The 21263-nt window shown below is 41.8% G+C and overlaps 1 protein-coding gene across 1 annotated transcript; it reads left to right on the forward strand.

Annotated features, from left to right (window-relative positions):
• Positions 1-6269: 6269 nt before the first annotated feature.
• LOC309477090 (uncharacterized protein) lies at positions 6270-20876 on the forward strand. Its single transcript, XM_082140238.1, has 2 exons — positions 6270-9696; positions 19343-20876. The coding sequence occupies exon 1, from the start codon at positions 7022-7024 to the stop codon at positions 8867-8869; it is 1848 nt and encodes a 615-aa protein (XP_081996364.1). The 5' UTR covers positions 6270-7021; the 3' UTR covers positions 8870-9696; positions 19343-20876.
• Positions 20877-21263: the final 387 nt, after the last annotated feature.

Raw genomic sequence — 21263 nt, forward strand, 5'->3', positions numbered from 1 at the left:
GCAATATTAGCCGTTAGAGTGTGCATTGATCTGCACTTCGAATTCTAACCGGAAATAGTAGACCATCCGGGTATCTTTGGAATACTCATTTCAACATACTACGATTTGGGACGTACTAATTCTAGTTTCGCATACTATTTAGGACGGATAGTATGCGAATTGGGACTCAGCACTAGACTTTAATTTTTGGAAAGTCTGTAATCGTTGCGCTACGTCCTTTTCAGCGCTTCACGCACAATACCCTGCTTTCTTTTCCAGTTCTCATCGCTGTTTTGCTGTTTTTCAACACAAGAAGGCATAACAAATTCTAAATTGTGGTAGCCTACGTAATTTTTATGGAATGCTATGCAGAAATGACCCTAATTCACGAAAGATTTCGTGCGGAACTCTGTGACAGCCCTAAAGTCTCTCTGTATAAACAGTAAAATACAAAGTGGCCACCACGACACTGGTTTTTGTTTAGCCAATGGACCATTTTCACATTTCTGGGTTTCTCAAAAGCGGAAGTCATCATACACTTCTAAAACTACATTAAATATTTTTGTGTTCCCATTTGCTCAAATAGCAAAAAGAAAAACCCCACAATAGTGTTTTCACAACTTTCAAAAAGAGGAAAAAATATAGAGAAAGATTGATAACGGCAGTCAGAAGAGACAAATGAGGCCTATATCAATTTTACCGTCATTTCCTCCATAGTAGGCTATTAGAAGCAGCAGCGTTAGTTTTTTGTAATTTGATGCAAAATTAATATAATACAATATAGTAGGCTATATATATATATATATATATATATATATATATATATATATATATATATATATATATATATATATAAATATATATAGCAAACTTTGCAGGATTTATGATGTTGATGATGGAAAAGGGTCCATCGGATAGCTTTTGAAGCATGTTCTACTTGTCAATCATTTTGCGCTTTAGATCGGGCATTCCATAGGCTATATGGGAAGCCGGAAGCCGATAACGTGCCTAATGAACTTGGAGAGTTTGGATGGTGCAAACTATTCTTAATTCCCTTGTCAACAACAGCGTAAAGCGTGAACGGAATATATGAGTCCAGAGAACAATAAAGTGAACATCAGTTAAGTTTTTAATCGATGGAGGGAGCTGAGATTTAAAACGCTTGAAACAGATTCCGAGCTTGCGCGGCTTCTTACGTTACCTGCCAGCCAGGTAAGTAAATATGTTGATTGTTCCTAGGTCAAAGCGGAGAGGTTGTAGAAAGCGGGTTTAATTTGGTCAGTAGTCTGGCGGACGTTCAAGCTAGAACGGTAAATGCTTACAGCACCTTTTAAGTTGTTTCACGTGCGTGACAAATACCAAGGCTATAGTTTAACAACGCTTCAATACTTCTCAGTACTGGGCTGGTAAAGTTGATTTTGTCATTCAGATGTTGACATTTCTGCGATTTCAAAAAGTTCTATGTATATGATCATTCAACTAAGAGCAATTTCATATCCATGTAGGCCTATTTATGGAAAATAGATTTCCATCTATTCAGTGATTTCCACCACTGGCCAGGCTCAGTACTCTGTTTACACTAAATGAGATAGAATAACAGCCATTCAGTCTTCCATTACAGAAGTAAAGAAACGTCTTTTATCTGTGTGTTTGATGACAAGGTTGCTTCACTGACTACTAGGAAACTGCATTTAATGCTCATAGCTCGGAATTATAGCTCTCATTCCATTATTTCTATTTCAATGTGGACAAACATCCTTTGTAACAAGCCAAATGCATGTTTTTGTTGTCCTAAAAATGGTTCATTATACTTTTGTACCCACTACGTTTGTTTTTTTCCTTGGGAGAGACCAATTGTTGTCTAGCTATTCAAATTCAATTTTGACTGAGCTTCCTTAATGGTACAAAGGAAGTGGAAGCTTGCCTTTTATCTGAGGTTTGATTTTTCTTTTGTGTGTTTGGATGGTTGAATCAAAATCATGATTAACAATTTTATCACGATTGTTTTTCATGTTGGTTTTACTATTTTGCAAGTGACTGAGCATTACAGCCAAACTAATGTCCCTATTTCAAAAACAAGGTAACTTGCCTTACAAGGAAACAAAATATAGCCTAGGCTAAAATAAAAAAGAATGGCAGACATTAAGGGCCAAAGTGGCAAAGATAAAAATCTTTGTCATTATTTTCTTTTTTTATTAAAAGATAAGAACAAAGATAGGCTACATATTACATATACAAAACATATAATATACAAATGAAATAAACAGTGGACAATGTTTATTTTGCAAGTGAAAGTGGACACTGTTACTATTTTGCAAGTGACTGGGCATTACAGCCAAACCAATATCCCTATTTTAAAAACAAAGTCTTACAAGGTAACAACATATAAAATAAAAAAGAATGGCTGACATTGAGGCCAAAGTGGCGAAGATAAAAATCTGTGTCATTATTTTCTTTGTTATTAACCCTTAAAGACCTAGAACATTTTTGGGGCGCCTGACTCACCTGTACTTTTCTTTGTTTTTCTAACCCATTCTAGCAGCAAGCATCAAGTGCCATATATCATTTTAAACAGGAGAACCTAAAGTTTCCAGTTAGCTCATTTAAAGTCCCAGTTTTACATTTCTTTTGTCAGAGAATTTATGAAATGTATGATTTTAAGAAAAACGGCAGCAAAAAATTTGGTGTTTTCAGTGTGAACTCAAACAGAACTTCCTGAAGTTTTGTTTTTTTCTTTTAGAAAGTTAGACTTGGTTGTTTTAGACTTCCAGATGAAATTTTGTCTACATGTAACAATCCCTCAGCAAGTTATAGCCATTTATTATAATATTATTCTAGGCGTTTTTGAGTAAAAACAGGTGTATTACATTTACTGACAATGTAGATGTGTCCAAATAAGTTCAGGAAGTAAAGTAAATAGAAAAGTTGTTATATTACAACAGAACACTGAAGCAAACATTTTTCTTCAGAAAATTATATTATAATTTGAACATGAACAACAAATGCAAACAATATAACAAGTAGTGACAACTGTGCAATATAAATACTAACAATACAATATACAGAGTGTAAATGAACAAATGGTTCAAATAATCTTCACAAACTAAATACAAAAAGAAATAAACAGTGCAAATGAAGAAATGGTTCATTGAGGGTAATATACTGAGTGCTAATGAACAAATAGTGCAAATAATCTTCACAAACTAAATATAAATAAACAGTGCAAATGATTCAAACAATCTTCTGAATCGGAAGATTCCACCAGGTCTAACGACTCGTTTAAAAAAATCAATTCTAACACATCCTCAGATTTGCACTGCTGTTTTTTTTACATACTCATGCTCTTTCGTGTTTTATGCTCTTTCATGTTTTGCGCTCTTTCGTGTTTTGCGCTATGGTCAAAAACTTTGCATCCGTTAGTTCTCTTACGAGAGGTCTCTCGTACTGCGTAAGATATCTTACGCTAGGGGAAAATCCTTTTCCGCGAGATATTGAAGCCAAAAATTATCCTTAATTTTGTAATAATGCAAAACGCGTTGCAGCAGCAATGCAGACATAGGCGAGACAGCTCGCGCGCCTATTGGCTGCTCTGCGGCAACTGCAGCAGCCTATCGAGCGAGGCCTGGCGTGACGTCAGACCCAATCAGGGCACTTCGCGCCCGCTGCGTCACGTCCCGCCGAAATGGGCGTGGTCTAGGCCTATAAATATCGCTCGCAGGCAGCTATTATCTGATTTTTCATCCTTCAAGCGAAGCACACGCATCGCTGGAGCTGGATAAGAAGCCGCGCCGTCTGAAAGAGAGCACCTTCAGCGGGACGAGTCACTGAAGTCGCTGGCCGCGCCGCCTTCCTTGCCTTCCTGCTGCGCTTTCCGGCATTATATCCTTTCTCTGCTACTGTGTTTATGTATGTGTGTGTGCTCGCCGCCGCGACACACACTCCCATTGCACTAAAAGAGCTGGGCGTCTTTTTCAAGACGCCCCTTTTCCTGATCACGCAGCTCTCGCACTCGCTGACGGCGACTGCCCTCACTGCGAGTTAGGTACTGCCTATGGTGACTCTGAGGACTCACCTGGCATCCTTCTCCGAGACTGCTCCTCCGCCCCCCCCCCCAACCCGCAAAGCTTGCCGGTTCGCCCGCTTGCCTTGCCTGCTTGGGGGACGATACCTGTTCTCCCTCTGTTCGAGCCGCGCACACCGCGCCGCTCACAGAGGATGTCAGGAGCGGGCGGTCACGGGGCTAGCTTTCTCTCTCCCTCTGTTCAAGCCGCGCAAACTGCGCCGCTCACAAGGGAGGCTGGAAGCGGACGGTCGGGGTTAGTTTTTCTTTACGTTATAAGAAAGCTACCCTGCCTTCTGCGCCCCATTCATGCGTCACTCACCGGCGAAAGGAGAAAGATGTGTTTTTTAGTCCCTCCGAGGATGGACTGACCTTCAATTTCTCATGCATATTCCCAGTTCCCTGATCATGCGACTGGAAATATCAATATTGCAGCAGGCGAGCCTGTTTTAATACAAGCGCGCCTGCAAGCATACGCCGAAGAAAGCATGTGACGCTCTTATATGCTCGTGCATCCGAAAACCTTTGCGTTCCCCCCTGTGGCTCAGTGGCGGAATCATTGGTTTTTCTCACGAGAGACCGGAGTTCGAATCCCGGTCTAGCGGCAGTTAAAATGATGCCGCCAATGCTTCGCTCTGTCAGTTCCCTGAAAAGCGACTGCAGACGTGCATTTTGCAGCCAACGAGCGCGTTGCACAACCCGCTCGCCTGCACCCAAACACCGTTTCTATGGTTTCCGTGCGTCACTGGCGAAAGGAGAAAAGAGCGTTTTCTGGTCCCCCTGCGGACGGACCGACCTCCTCTTTCTCGTACATTTCTCATTCCCCTCTGAAGTTCGGGCGACTGGAAATGTCTGTATTGCAGTGAGCAAGCCTGTTGTAATACACGCATGCCTGCAAACAAACGCCAGCACGTTGACGCTCTCTTATAATACTCGCACTAACTGAGTTACAATGTGTCTCCCCCTGTGGCCCAGTGGCAGACTCTCAGGTTTTTGCACGCGAGAGACCCGCGTTCGATCCCCGGGTCTACCGGCAGATAAAATTATGCCGTCAATGCTCGCTCTGTCAGTTCCCTGAAAAGGCGACTGCAGATGTGTATTTTGCAGCCAACGAGCGCGTTGTACAACCCGCTCGCCTGCACCCAAACACCGTTTCTATGGTGTTCCGTGCGTCACTGGCGTAAGGAAAAAAGGGAGTTTTTCTGGTCCCGCTGCGGACGGACCAACCTCCTTTTTCCTATACATTTCCCATTCCCCTCTGGAATTCAGGCGACTGGAAATGTCAATATTGCAGTGAACAAGCCTGTTGTAATGCACGCAGGCCTGCAATAAACGCCAGCATGTTGACGCTCTCTGCTTCTATGGCAACTTCTCGCTCGTTCAGTTCCAGTAAATGTGACTGTTCCAGTGTATCCTGCAGTAAACAAGTCGGTTCTGTCACCCGCTTGCCTGCACACAAACGCCGTTTTTACGGCTACCCAGATAAATCCCATAAGTGTGAATTTTTTCTGGTGTCCCGGCCACGGCCGATGGTGCTTTATGTGTAAGAAGAATGCCCACTGCCCAGTGCCCATCTCTACACACAAGCACAGCCCGTCACACAGGGCTCGCGCACATGAATCGGCTCAGACCGATTGCGCTTCAAACATGGTGAATGTGCCCACTAACACCACGTTATGCATGTCTCACGGTTTCTGTAAAAACGAAACCAACGTGCACTCGCTTCACGCAAGCGAACGATGCTTTCGGTGTGATAAATGTGCCCGCTGTCCCGCGCCCACATCCACACATAGACATGACAGTTCCCACGGGAACCGCCCAGCCCTCCCCCTCGCGGTTAACCACCGCAGAGGAGTCGAGCGCGGGCAATCTGCCCGCTGTCATCAGCGCGCCCCATGCCTCAAATGTCACGAGCGACACGCTTGTGTTACAGCACACCGAAGCTTCTCCATCGCTGAGCGAGCGGAGCGCGCTTCGTATTCGACCCCTAGCTATCCATGCAGACGCATGGGCAAAGCTACCCGGGGTTTCGAAGTGGGTGCTGAACATTATAGAAAGAGGCTATTCGCTGCAGTTTCGCCGACGCCCTCGCCGCTATGTGGCGCGCGTCGAGACCACGGTAAAAACAGAAGTAGCACATCTACTTCGAGCCGAAGTGACGAAACTATTGAGCAAAGGGGCCATAGAACCTCTCTCTCAAGATCAGAGCGAGGGAGGGCTATACAGCAGATACTTCCTGGTACCGAAAAAAGACGGGGGTCTCAGACCCATACTAGATCTAAGGCAACTGAACAAAGTGCTTGTGAAGCGACAGTTCAGGATGCTCACGACCAGGCAAATCCTTGTGCAGATTCGCCAAGGAGATTGGTTTGTGTCAATAGATCTGAAAGACGCGTATTTTCAAATACAGATAGCGTCACGTCACAGGCGATATTTGAGATTCGCCTTCGAGGGCCAGGCATATCAGTACACAGTCCTGCCGTTCGGTTTGTCCCTAGCACCCCGTACATTTACGAAGTGCATGGATGCGGCGCTCGCACCCCTCAGAATGAGAGGCATGCGAGTGCTGAACTATTTGGACGATTGGCTGATTCTAGCGCAATCTCGCGCAGTGCTCATAGAACACACGACCATTTTACTCGATCACCTCGAGGATTTGGGTCTGAGTGTCAATTGGGCGAAGAGCTCCCTGTCACCCAGTCAGAAAATATCTTTCCTGGGCACAGAACTGGACTCACTATCCATGATAGCGCGACTATCACAACAGCGCGCGGTAGACATTCGACGCACAGCGAACTCTTTTCGCTGCGGCGCGTCTGTCCCGCTCAAGAGATTTCAGAAGATGCTAGGTCTCATGGCCTCAGCATCGTCAGTGCTCCAGCTGGGTCTGCTCCGCATGCGCCCGCTGCAGTTTTGGCTGAAAGCGCGAGTCCCACGCGAAGCGTGGGCACCCGGTTTGCTTCGCCTCAGGGTCAATCAGAAATGCGTTACAGCTCTGAAACCCTGGAAAGCGAACGACTGGTACCAATCAGGTGTAAGCCTGGGGACTTCCTCGAGGGTGAAAGTGGTGTCCACGGACGCGTCCACCTCGGGATGGGGAGCGCTGCTCGAGGGCAGACCGTTCTTCGGCCAGTGGTCAGAACGGGAGAAGCTCCTGCACATAAACTGCCTCGAAATGCTGGCAGTAGACAACGCGCTGACGCGTTTTTGTCCCCAAATAAAAGGTCACCACGTCTTTGTCCGTTCGGACAACATGTCTGTGGTGTCCTACATAAATCGCCAGGGCGGCATCAGATCCGAGAAACTGTACAGGCTGGCAGAACGCCTCCTGGTATGGGCTCAGTGCAACCTGCGCTCGCTCAGAGCAGCGCACGTGCCAGGGATCATGAATATAGGACCAGACAGACTGTCCAGGAACAATGTTCCGGCAGGCGAATGGTCTCTACACCCACAGACAGTCCAACTGCTGTGGAAGAAATTCGGCAGAGCGGAAGTGGACCTGTTTGCGTCTCAAGAAAACGCTCACTGTCAAGAATTTTTCTCCAAGAGCAGGAGCGCGCTGGCCCATGTGTGGCCCCGCCGCCCGCTCTATGCTTTTCCCCCCGTCTCTCTCCTGCCTCAGGTGATAGAACGGATCAGGGAAGAAGGATGCTCAGTACTGCTGGTAGCACCGTTCTGGAAAAACCAACCTTGGTTCCCAGCCGTGATGCAGTTAGCAAGTACTGCCCCGTGGCCAGTACCAGTGAGGAGAGATCTCCTCTCACAGGCCCGCGGCTCGATCTGGCATCCTCACCCGGAACTATGGTCCCTTCATGTCTGGGCCATCAACGGGTACATGTTGGACTCCCTAAAGGAGTATTAAACACGATCACGCAGGCTAGAGCTCCGTCTACAAGACGACTCTATTCTTCGAAATGGTCAGTGTTTTCGGGCTGGTGCACAGCCCGTGGTGTGTCACCCACAAACTGTGATGTGACGGAGGTGTTTTCCTTCCTACAAGAGCTGTTGGATGGGGGCAGGGCCCCCTCCACGCTCAAAGTTTATGTGGCGGCTATAGCAGCGTTCTCAGAAACAACGCTTGGTCAGTCAATAGGAAGGAACGATTTAGTCATCCGCTTCCTTAGAGGAGCTAAGAGACTGAATCCTCCCAGACCTCCCTCAGTCCCCGTATGGGACCTTTCTACGGTTCTGGAAGCCATGAAAGGTGCGCCATTTGAGCCTTTACAGTCAATCGATTTGAAACACCTGTCTTTCAAAACGGTGTTTTTGCTGGCTCTCGCTTCAGTGAAGCGCATAGGGGATCTGCACGCGCTCTCTGTGAGCGCGGCGTGCATAGAGTTTGGGCCCAATGACTCAAAAGTTATACTCAAACCTAAGCACGGTTATGTTCCAAAATCCCTCAACACACCGTTTAGGGCGCAGATTATCTCTCTGTCAGCCCTACCGGTCCCTGATGAGGAAAGAGACGCGAGCCTCCTTTGCCCAGTCAGGGCATTACGAGCTTATGTGTCTCGCTCGTCTGTTTTCAGACAGACGGAACAGCTCTTTGTTTCGTTTAGCGGACGTTCTAAGGGACTAGCCGCGTCGAAACAGAGCCTATCCAGATGGATAGTTGATGCTATAGCGCTGGCATACGCCTCCAAGGGCATGCAGTGCCCTTTGGGTGTCAGAGCGCATTCCACGAGAGGCATGGCCTCTTCGTGGGCCTGGTCAAGTGGGATTGCCTTGCAAGATATTTGTATGGCGGCAGGCTGGGCCTCCCCGTCTACATTTATAAGGTTTTATAACCTAGAGGTTCCCGCCCTGCAGGCCAGGCTGCTGTCGGTCTAAACTACCAGTATTATCTGACCTGATGCGTTCAGCTCAGAATGCTGCGTTTGCTGAGCACAGCTCAATGTTCGACAGTTTAAAGCTGGGCAAACTGTGTAAGACCCACATTTTTCCCCATCAGTTCAGGCCGTACCCCGCCCTGTCTGTATGATGAAATTCGCGTCCCATCGACGCTACTTTATGTGGAAAAGTGAGGCTGCACCCCTCCTTCTTCCCGGACTCTCTGTGAGTTCACTGAGTGATTGTGCACTATATGTACCCCGGGCTTTCGCCCTTGGGTCTTTGGTGTCAGATCTCAGCATGCACGGCGTTTTACATTGGGTCCCCTAGCGTAAGATATCTTACGCAGTACGAGAGACCTCTCGTAAGAGAACGTACTCGGTTACTAACGTAACCTCGGTTCTCTCTAGAAGAGGGAACGAGTACTGCGTATCTTGCCGTGCATGCACACGCTCTGGTTGCTTCGATGATGAAAAACCAGATAATAGCTGCCTGCGAGCGATATTTATAGGCCTAGACCACGCCCATTTCGGCGGGACGTGACGCAGCGGGCGCGAAGTGCCCTGATTGGGTCTGACGTCACGCCAGGCCTCGCTCGATAGGCTGCTGCAGTTGCCGCAGAGCAGCCAATAGGCGCGCGAGCTGTCTCGCCTATGTCTGCATTGCTGCTGCAACGCGTTTTGCATTATTACAAAATTAAGGATAATTTTTGGCTTCAATATCTCGCGGAAAAGGATTTTCCCCTAGCGTAAGATATCTTACGCAGTACTCGTTCCCTCTTCTAGAGAGAACCGAGGTTACGTTAGTAACCGAGTACGTTTTCATGCGTAGTTTTCAATGCATTGCGTTTGTTAAAAATGTATAAAGAAACGTGATTGGTTGTTAAAATCATAGACATGTATAGAAAGGCTAGATAGCTTACCCGCGCTGAGAGCCAATGGGACCCGACGACGTCACACGGCGGCCATCTTAGGACAGGACTGCTCGTCCAGTTATAACATTAAAGTCTATTGTGCATGTAGTGCTGAAATAACTATATTTTGCTCAATTTTCAACCGATTTTCAAACGGCTTGGTGTGTCATAAACGTCAGGGATGCGGCTATTTAACTGCATACTTGTGAAAAATTATAGCCACAAACGGCATCAGCACAAATCATAGCCACGTTAATAAGGTTTGTAATAAACCAAACCGTTTGTAAATCCGTCAAGAATTCAGCAAGTTACGAGCATTTTAGTTGGCGTATGTCACTCACCTTCCGTCCACAGCAGCAGGGAGCAGCAGCGCAGTCTCCTGACCTAAGATGGCCGCCAAGTGACGACACAGCTGACTCCGCCTTGAGCCATCTAGCCTTTCTATACATGTCTATGGTTAAAATCACCAATCACTATGTTTGTTGGTTGAGTTGATGACCGTTTGGATGAATCTGGGCATGGGGGTGGGAATAAGCATCAACAATCGTTCCTGTTTGGCTCAGAGAAAGAAACCACATGTGTTTCCTTGACGAATCACTGCTGCAGATTTTGATGACGCAATCACCGGCACTACGGAGCCACTGAATGACCAATAGAGACACCCGTGATAACACAGGAAAGCTGAGAATCTCATCTTTACGGTGCATTTTAAAGCATACAGATTGGATTAGCGACTCAAAAGTTATTAAACATTTTAGAACGATAGTTATTTTATGCCGCGGGCGGCCGTATCGGTCTTTAAGGGTTAAATAACAAAACCAAAATCCAAGATATGGTGCAAAAATGTCTCTACGTTTTTTATATTTTTTATGCTATAGGCTAGCAAGAGTGCAGTTTTCCCATATATCAGTGATATTATATTGATTTTAAATAGTTCCAAACAGTAGAGCCATTGCTGTTCTCTGAGGAACAGTTTCAGTTTCATTACTCAATAATTGGCTAAACGAGTCACTTAAGACAATGATTTTCTGCCACCTACTGACAGTTTACCATTTTAGTATAAATGAAGTCGTTTCTTTGAGATGGGCCTCCGAATTGCAAAGGCCGCCTCAGCCTCTGGTTGTCTATTAGCCTACGTCATACAGTGCGAGAGAGCCGCTCTGCCTGCACAAACGCCTTTCCACCGTGTTTTGCAGGTTTTCATGTGTGGTTTTACAGAGATATGGGCTGAGTGCCATCTGAAGGTTTTAGATCCAGTCCCTGTTCTCCACCGGAGCTGCTCCGGTCATTTTTGTGTTCTACTCGCGAGTCGCGACTCAAATGCTCCGCTCTCCACCCAGATATAAATTTAGATTTGATGGATGAACTTGATTGGACTCTTGTCATATTAAAAGTGATAAGAGTTTTCAGTTTTATGGATGTCGACATCTTGGATATTACTTTGGTCACTGTCGCTATGGTTACTGGTAAGAGAATACGGGCTTAACTCTTGTTGCACGTTATTACAAACAGTATCCTATTCGAGACACTACTGTAAATTGCTGTTTGAACGGGACATTCACTCACACCTGTCAGGTCCCAAATCCCCAAAACTGACAGTGTGAATGTTGCCAATATGTATTATTTTATATTATTTCATTTACAAATCAAAATTTTGATTATAAGACATGCTTTATAGCCTATACAAAATACTGCGTAACTGCGGGAACAGGCCATCTGCTGCAGCACGTGTTTAAACACCTTGCTCAGTGTCACCCTAAACTTGAGAATCCGAAACTATTGAGTTCACAGCCCACATGCTTAGTGAACAAGCAACAACTGTTGTTGGAAGCCGAGGCATTCATCTCTCTTTGGGGGCCTGCAGTCATCTGGATGGATGGTGCTCTGCTCTTATGCCAGTGTTATGCTGAAGTCAAGTACCACATTCAGCCAGTGTGGGAGGTGAGCATTGTTGGCCCTCAACCAAACCGGTTTTTCTCTTCCATCTGGCCCGTCATTGTGATGTAGACACTCTTGTGTAACATCAGCGGGATGGATTCTGAAGACGGTCTGCTGGTATAGCATTGTAAAGAATTCACGTGGGACTTGACATCTGGACTTGTCACAGCTCTGCCATCATTAAATCGCAATGGAAACACTGAATGAACAGGATAAATCACTCTGCTACTGACGTTTGGTGTGCACTGTGCAGAAATTTGTGTAGCATTTCTAATATATTTTATATTTGTCAATTTATAATAGGCTACATTTAATTAACATCATCAAGCATTATATAATGCTTCTTAATTAGTAAATTAAAATAGTATTTGGGATCCAATGTAAACTTTTGCTCTGGCCTTTAATTGTTAATATTGTTATTAGTCTTTCTCAGTTTGACCGTATAACATTTTATCCATATGGCAAAAAGTCACCGAACTTTGAGTGCATTAAGGATCCACGGGTAATTGTATTTGTCTACTCACTGAATGGATTGGATATATGGTTATCTAGTAAATTAGCCATTCAATTTGCGCTATTCCGTTTGATTTAAGGGACTTTTAACAAATTTGAGTCAACTCCACAAAATACTTCAGCCTTATCAGGTTTAAAGAATAAGAAGTAAACTATGGTTTAGGGTCCAATTCTCACTATTAACAAACTCTGAACTACAACTTTTGCCTCAATAAACTCCTAATTACTGCTTATTAATAGTTAGTAAGGTAGTTGTTAAGCTTAGATATTGGGTAGGATTAAGGGATGTAGAATATGGTCATGCAGAATAAAGCATTAATATGTGCTTTATAAGTACTAATAAACAGCCAATATCCTAGTAATATGCATGCTAATAAGCAACTAAATTGGACCCTATAATCTAAAGTATAATAAAACAATTTATTTTGGGATGGATGCCTTGTAAAAAGTCCATATTATAGTTTCATAGACTTGCATTCTAGTAATTGCTGCTTCTTGCAGCTGCATTTATTGTTACTTTTCATCATTTTGAACAGATATAACTTTTTATCTTTATGCTGCAAACTCACTATACTTTGTATATGCAAAGTGTCTGCTAATTGCATTTTATGTACTTTTTGGTTGGATGGAAACATTGCATGCATTGGATGAATGCTTAGCAACTGGCTGTTAAATTTGCTCAATTCAAAACGTCAGACCAACTACTTTGAGCCGGAGACTTCATACGAGAGTCCCACTCCTCATGGAGAACCAATTTGCCTCAAGGATCCAAAAGTTCTGTCATGACTTTTTTTCTTCAGTATTTTACACAGTAAAACCTTTAAAGGTTGTCTTCTCATGAACCATTCATTCAGTGAATCTGAGATTTTTAGGACATTCTGCTTATTGCTTCTTGCAGCTAAATATATTTCTTTTTAAATATACATGAACTGATTTTTTTAAGAATTGATTTGTTCATGAAAGTTACAATGGAGTGCTGCAGTACACTTGAGTGGCATTATAGTATAAATAGCAGTGCCATTTTAGCAGCCATTTTAACAACCCACAGAATAAACCTGACAAGAAGAGTGGATGGCACCATCATAATGATCATCCACTATAGGTCCAAATCATCTTTATCAAATACTTATTTGCTGACAGAAATAAAACATCGGAGTTGCACAACTGTTTTAAGTTGAAGCGTACGTAAGTGCTCATTTTCAATGTTTTGTTAGCTGTTGTGTGTGTGTGTGTGTTTTTATCATCAATCCCAGGCAGTTTGGTTTACCATAATGAGCATCACTTGTGACCTCTAGCTAATCCCTCCCAATATGCAGTTCTGCCATAAACAGGGAAAAGTTGTAGATGCTACATTCGCGGGTTTAGCAGGCTGCTCAGCTGTGAAATGGACCTTAAACTGTGAGCAATTACTTCACAATAAGCCCACTGCTTCATCCCAACAGACCCGCAGAGATAATTAATAAATTAAATTTCTAATTACCAAAATCTGGTAGGCTATTTGAAATTAACTGCAGAAGTTTCCGATCTGGCATTCGTACTCAGAGTTGAGGAATAATAAGCGTAGAGAGGCTCCAGGTTCTTTTCCCATCCTCTGTTACTTTCATTTTCTGCTTGTATGGAATCAAAATCCATTTATGTTTCTGTGCCTAGCAGAAAAGAGTAGTAAATGATTATCTGAGGGGATGTGTGCGAGGATGAAACCCACACACACATTCTAGAAGAAACTTCTACGAGCCTCGGTTTGAATTTTCACAGATCTACGTTCCCACTCTGGCCAATTAGCAGGAATCTTATTCTATATGTGTTTTCACGAGGGCACTACATCACTGTCGTTCAAGGATGCAGAATGAGCATAGAGCTGAATCCTTTGGCTATATCTCCTCCTGCCAGCTCCCTGTTTTTGGCAGGCCATCTCATGGGGGCTGAATCATTCGTTCACTTCACTTTTCTGTAGTGGCATCTTCCCACTGAGTGGTTAATGAAAAACATAAATTTCAAATGCCTGTTTTCACTTCCTTCATTTTTGTTATTATTATCTATTGTTTATCTCTCAGTCAGTCTTTCTCCTGTAGTGTCCTTTTTGTTCCGAATCCTGAGATTAAAAACGTATTTTCTTTTTGCTTTTGAGTCTTCTTTGTCCTCGCCATGGAGTGTTGAGAGAGCACAAAACACAGAGGGACAGATATTCAAACGATGACCGTATTCGCCCTTGTGTTTTTTCCTGCTCTTCTTCTGACTTTGTTTTTGAATGTAGTTGAACCTCCACTTTCTATTTCATGGAAGTGTCTTTGTGTTGTCCATTGAAACACACATTTAAATATGCATGGGTTTGGCTTTACAATTACAGGCACATTCGGATAACAAAATTACACTTGAAGCTCTTAAAAGAAAGACACCCCCCAACAAATGGTCAGTGAAAAGAACTTCCTATGATAATCAGCTTTAGGACTCATGCCAAATATAATATTTCTTATCATTACATGAAGCATGTGATTATTTAAAAAAATTGTGTGCATTATTTGGAACATCTCTGATTATAGTTTACAGTTTAAAGCCTGATTTTTTTTTCTTGCAAAAAAAAAAGAAGAAAAAAAAGGCAAATTCATTTCTAGAAAAAAATCACAATTTTTCATTTCACAAAAATGATAACATAAAAAAAAAATATATATATAACAAGAACTAAAAATTACTTAAAAACAAGGTTGCATATTTAGTTTAAATTGAGTTATCACTCAGCAGGGTCTAGTTGGGTTGGAACCTATTTGGTTTGCAGTTATTGATGAACTTATATTTCGTATAAGTCTTCTTAGAATATCTTTGGTTGCATGGTTAATCTTGATGAATGCTTCAAAACGACAATATTTGTATAGAGAAGATGGAATGAGATTATTTTGTCTTCATGCTCTGCTGTAGAAACGGTCCAAATGATGTCACTTCCTGGGTGTTGCAATTGTAACAGTGTTGTCTCTGCCTTGAGAGAGAGAGAGAGAGAGAGAGAGAGAGAGAGAGAGAGAGAGAGAGAGAGAGAGAGAGAGAGAGAGAGAACTAGTTTGAGAATTGAATGCATGGTAAACTTATGCAATTAAATAGAAGTAAAATGAACGTTTTACTACATCATGTGTTTGCACAGAGACTAATGTGGTATTTGTCTCCGGTATGCAGCCAGGCACAAGCATTCGCATATTTTTTGGTGTCATTTTGTATTATTATAGCAATAGCAATCATCATTTTCTTTTACAGTACACCCTGCAATCTGGATGAAAAATAAACTCCTTTTTACATTCCTCGTATCCTTAGCTTCATACTAAGTATAAAATGTAAAAAATTTCCCTCTCATGAATATGGATCAGAGGGCAGTGTTCTGGTTTGTTTTATTGACTAAACAAGGTAATGAATAATCTCTTCCCTTTTCTTCATCACGGGCTTTGATCGCTTTGTATTTGATGAAGGAAGCCATGTACTGGCTATGTGTGCCTGTGCCTTGCTGTAATGGCCCGACTAATTAAAAGTCAGTCTAGTAGGTTGAACTGCACAGTTGCTGTCAAAGACCTTCTTGTCTGATGTGTTTTTTTAAAATCATATTTGTGTATGATCCAAACAACATGTTGTTCATACCATCCAAAATATTTATGGTTACAGCAGGGCCATCGGAATGACAGTTAGGATGGATGGACACATTATAAACTTAAGCAGTTTATCACATGAATATTAATCATGAATATTAATGAGGAAATATCAATCAGTCTCTTTCGATACAACCGATTGGCAAAGGCTCCTTGAAGGTGTGACCAGCACCAAGCCGGCGTAAAAGAACTAGCGATGACGAAAGCTGACTGTGTTGTCGTCCCTTGTCGACTGCATCTCAGCCAAAAATCCGCTTGAGAGAAAGGTCTGTCTGTAATATAATAATTCATTCATAAACCCGCTATTCCTCTGTTTTACAGCTTCACAATTGTTCACTTTTGGTTTTAGGGCAATATTTAAAGAAGAAAGATGGGTGAAATATTCAGAACTCTCTGAAGCTTTCTCTTTCTGTCTTTGCTTTCTCTCTTACTCTTCCTCTCTCTACCTGTCTCCCTCTTTTCTGTCTGATTGTTTCTCTTTGTTGTCAGTCTGCAGTGTTCAAAGTCAGGGCAATCTTCTTGTGCGCGAGGAGGTACATGGTAATAGGAAACACATACCAGGCCAGCTTAGTTATTTTTCTACAAATATAAGCAAATTTTTTTGTGATTAGAATAGATACAGAGACATGTGATAAAGTCAGTTCATCTCAGCTTTAGAAAGAAAATGTAAACAACCACACATCTGTAATTGGATTGGAATAAACCAGATAAAGAGCAGGAATAACTTTAATATTTTTATTTTTAATTAGCTATAACAGCTCAGCTCTTGCGTCTTGCTGTAAACAATAATGAATAAATAAATAAAACCTTTCTTGTGAAAAGTGGAGAATTTGTGTCTTGGTAAGGAGCTTATTTTGGCATGTGCAAAGACCGATAGTGTTTATCCCATAATTAAAATCCTCTGGATGAGAGTGGATTATGCTAAATATATATAATCTCTGTTTTAGACACATCCTATATCCTTTTACAGAGATGTTAATATTATAAGATAATGTGACATGTACAGGCTCAAATTTACCCTTAGTGCAAAAATAATATTATGGTACAAGATGAGGGTCAATAGTTTTACAACCCTCTAAAAAAACACACATTTAACATCTTTTCCGAGGGAAGGGGTGATGACAAGGAGGAGTTTGAGTTTATGTACTGTAATTACATGTCTCAGTGGCTCTGTATCACAAGGCAAAATTTTATTACAATGCTTAAAAAATAAATGCGTGGTAGGGGAGTATTTTTGTTTAATTAATTTTAGTTTTCTCCATTGGATTTTTAAGAATAAACATCACTAAATTAAATTGAACTTAATTAAAGATATATTATCTGAAAAGAAATATGAATATACTGTATGTTGTACCTCTCTAGTAAATGTATTTTGTATTAAGGAAAAGTGAGCAAGGGAATTGTAGAGGCACAATTTCTGAACCTAAGAATCTAATCAAAGATGTAAACTTGACAGACAGAAGCTGCTATATGCAGAAAGAAGTTTATTTATTAATTTATGTGTTTATTTGACCTCACTCACTCACTCAATCCCTTTTCTTTTCTTTTATAAATCATGTATTTCCTCCAAAGCATTTCAGCCAGCTTTATCATATATTTTCAAGTGTTGATGTACAGAGTCCCATCAACTTTTTCTGCAGTCCTTCTCATTAGGAAAAGCTGCTTGGGCTCATTAACCAGGCCTTGGATCATTTCTGTTGCACGTGTTCAGATCATAGGGTGTTTTCACAGATAGTGCATTTTAAATGAACCAAACTCAGTTCAGATCAAGTGAACCAGAAAATACTTAATTTTGTCCATCTGGAATTGATTGGATCATTGAATGGTTGTGGTTTGCTATGTGATATCATGTGATTGACAGGTTGTCCTGCATCTGCACAGAGAGAAACTTCATCAGAGAAGAGATGTTGCTTGTAGGTGGGAGGGGAAATTATTTTGATTAAAGATTACGAGGGCACATGAATCAAAATAAATAAATAATGATGTGCACGGATAAATCATTTATAGTAAATACTGCAATATTCCATTATTAAATATTTCAGTCTGAGATCATTTGGGTTTTTCATATGTGTATGTTACAGTATATTGGCCCAAGCCTGCTTGAACTCAGATGAACTGTATACCCCCATAAATATGATTTCACAGTTGTAATGCATCAACACATTTAATGCACAGACTAAGACACAATGCATTGCTTATAGACACAAGAGAACTCTCTCTCTCTCTCTCTCTCTCTCTCTCTCTCTCTCTCTCTCTCTCTCTCTCTCTCTCTCTCTCTCTCTCTCTCTATCTATCTGTCTGTCTGTCTGTCATTTTGTTTTTTGTGTCTGCCTGTCTTTCTGTCATTTTGTTTTTTGTGTCTGCTGAATTGTCGATCTGTCTGTCTGTCTTGTGTTGCAATGCTCAAATTTACTTAGAAATGCAGCTTTCTTTTTAGTTGGCCTGGATCAGCTGAATAATTCTCTGAAAGATTTCTGAAAAGTTCCTTTCTCTTTCAGAGCACACAGTGCTGTTTTTGTTACAAAGCCAGTCATTGATGTGCTCAACCTCTTTGTAAGGACATTTGCCCACTAGTGTCGTTCCAGAACTCTCCTCCTGCCCACCTGCACTTCAGAGCCAAACCACTCCACTCCCAAAGCGTGTGGCAGTCAGCATTCAGAGTGGCTGTCGCTTTAAAGGCAAGTCGCTGTTCAAGTGAAAGTAACTCCCTGAGAGAATTCAGTTTGGTTTAGTGGATTCCGTTTGAAGTCTGTTTCAGAGTATTGTTTGCTTCAGACGCAGAACCAACTGAACACAAGGCTTTGTTTATTTTCTTTTGCATTCTAATGTATAGGTCACTTCGAAGAATATGTGCTGAAATATGGACTTTTTATTCAGACATTGTGATAAATCCTTTTTTGTTTTTGATTGTTTGTGATGATGTTGATTTCTTCTAAACATTAGGACACATCAAACCCTTTGCATATAGACTGAGTGAAAGAGAACACTTTGTTAATTTGTAAAGTGAGCATGTTGTGATTATACAAAAATATATATCGTAATATTCAGTCTGATGTTTATTTAAAGGATTAGTTCACCCCAAAATGAAAATTTCCTAATAATTTACTCACCCCAATGCCATCCAAGATATACATGTCTTTCTTTCCTCAGTGGAAGAGAAATTATGTTTTTTGAGGAAAACATTTCTGGATTTTTCTTCTAACAATGGACTTCATTGGTTACCATCGTTTTTAAGTCCAAATCAATGCAGTTTCAAAAGTCTTTGAAGCGTTTAAACGGGCTGTACGCGATCACAGCTGAAGACTTTTTATCTTCAATATTTCGGATTGAGCTGATCAACAAATGGACAGGGAACTACGTCATCACGTTGAAAGTTCACGCCGGCGCCGGCAATACTATTTGAACTACTATTCATATTCATCAGAATGTTATTCATATACTATTCATATTCATATTCACTGAATACTATTACTATATATATAATAGCAAACTCAGGGCTCCAGACTAACTTTTTTTATTAGGAGCGCTGTAGCCCCTGACTTAAAATTTTAGGAGCGCAAGCAGAAAATTTAGGGGCACATCTTAAATCACCTTGCAATGCAATTATTCACATTTCCCCCAAAAATAACTGTATTACTGACAAATGCTTTGATAATAAATAGACTTAACGTACAGAAATTACAATGTGCAGTTTTATTTTAAGTTCACAGGGCTCCAGACTAACATTTGAGGGCAGCGGCACTAAGTTCTACAGAAAGTATCTGGTAGCACTGTGGGATGACAAAGCACTGAGCTTAATTTGAGGTGTAGATAAAATTAACTTGAACTATTATCATTCATAATGTCTTAATATTAATTCAATAGCAAAATGAGTGACAAAATAGATATTAGGGATTGAAAATAGCCAATAAGCTCCCTCAGCAGCTATGTTTACAATGGTAATTTAATTTATTTTTTTAAATAAGTGTGAGTTTTCCTACTTCTTGAAACTTTTAGTTTTATAAATAGAGACAATCTTTAAAGGTTGAACAAAAAATGTTTTGGTCAACACATTAAAAATAACATTTAAATATGATATTATAGTTTTGAAGTGCTGGAAAAAGATATGTGTAGGCTACTGTTATAACCACAGTATACCGTTACAGTTAGTGTTACTACATTAAATCCATGGTGAATGTTGCTGATCTGTGGACCTAAAGCCTTCTATAACTTGTTCGTTCATGGCACATGTTTCTCCTGGTTTCCACGTTAGCGCTGTTTGATCTGATATGGTTTATAACAGAGAATTCTGCGTTGAATCTGAATGTTTCTCACTGGATCTCGCAACGATGTTATTAATTCTGTCGCGAACTCAATGGATTTCTTCACTGGATGTCCACGATGTAACAGTGTTGCGTGATCGAGATCCGCCCGCGACTGGCGAGAGAAGCTCTGCACTGTCTATTATTGGTTCGAACTATTAAACGGTCCGTGACGCAGAAATGAGTAGCGCAGTTTTTTTCCGCTTTCATTTTGTTTTGATTTATTAACATGTCACGGCATACTCTATGCTTGAGGCTGAGAATGTGTCTAACTAGCATATTGTGTTTAAACTGCGAAGTGCCTGCACTGTCTGCAAACTTCGTTTTCCCCGCAGTTCTGGGGTAGCGACTGCAACATTCGCAGTTCATTAAGTTCGTCTCCTTACAGTACCTCAACCAGCTGAATTTTCGCAGCCAGTCTTCCCGAAAATGGTGGGTTCGGGCCTTTATCACCTCACAAACCTCTGATTCTGAATCATCATCCGGCTGTGTCTGTGACATTGATATTTGTCTCCGTCTCCTTCCCACGGACGTTTACGCGCGCTCGATTATCTCTAGGACCCTCCCCCTCCACACATTAGCCAGTTACAGTTGCCATTCCCAATTCTTCTCACACTCATTGGCCTGCCACACATTCCGGATTCATTGACGCGCCCCTTCCGTTTAACGTGTAAAAACAAAACAAATTTACTGGTCGCACATGTGCGACTGGATGAAAAATTCAGTCGCACACTCTAAAATTTTGGTCGTAAAATGCGACCATTTGGTCGCAGTCTGGAGCCCTGAAACTATACTATTTGAACTATCCTACTACGTACGGTCACATTGTAAACAGTGGGGCGGTACTTCTGCCGGCGCCGGCGTGACCTTTCAACGTGATGACGTAGTTCCCTGTCCGTTTGTTGATCAGCTCAATCCGAACTATTGAAGGTAAAAAGTCTATAAATGATTTTTTTTTTAAATGAAAATGACCTATCGGTTCGCTAGAAAACAACCTCTTCTTCGCGTACAGCCCGTTTAAACACTTCAAAGACTTTTGAAACTGCATTGATTTGGACTTTAAAACGATGGTAACCAATGAAGTCCATTGTTAGGAGAAAAATCCA

This window comes from Leuciscus leuciscus, assembly GCF_965113295.1.
Source record: "Leuciscus leuciscus genome assembly, chromosome: 16".
In the NCBI taxonomy this organism is placed as follows: domain Eukaryota; kingdom Metazoa; phylum Chordata; class Actinopteri; order Cypriniformes; family Leuciscidae; genus Leuciscus; species Leuciscus leuciscus.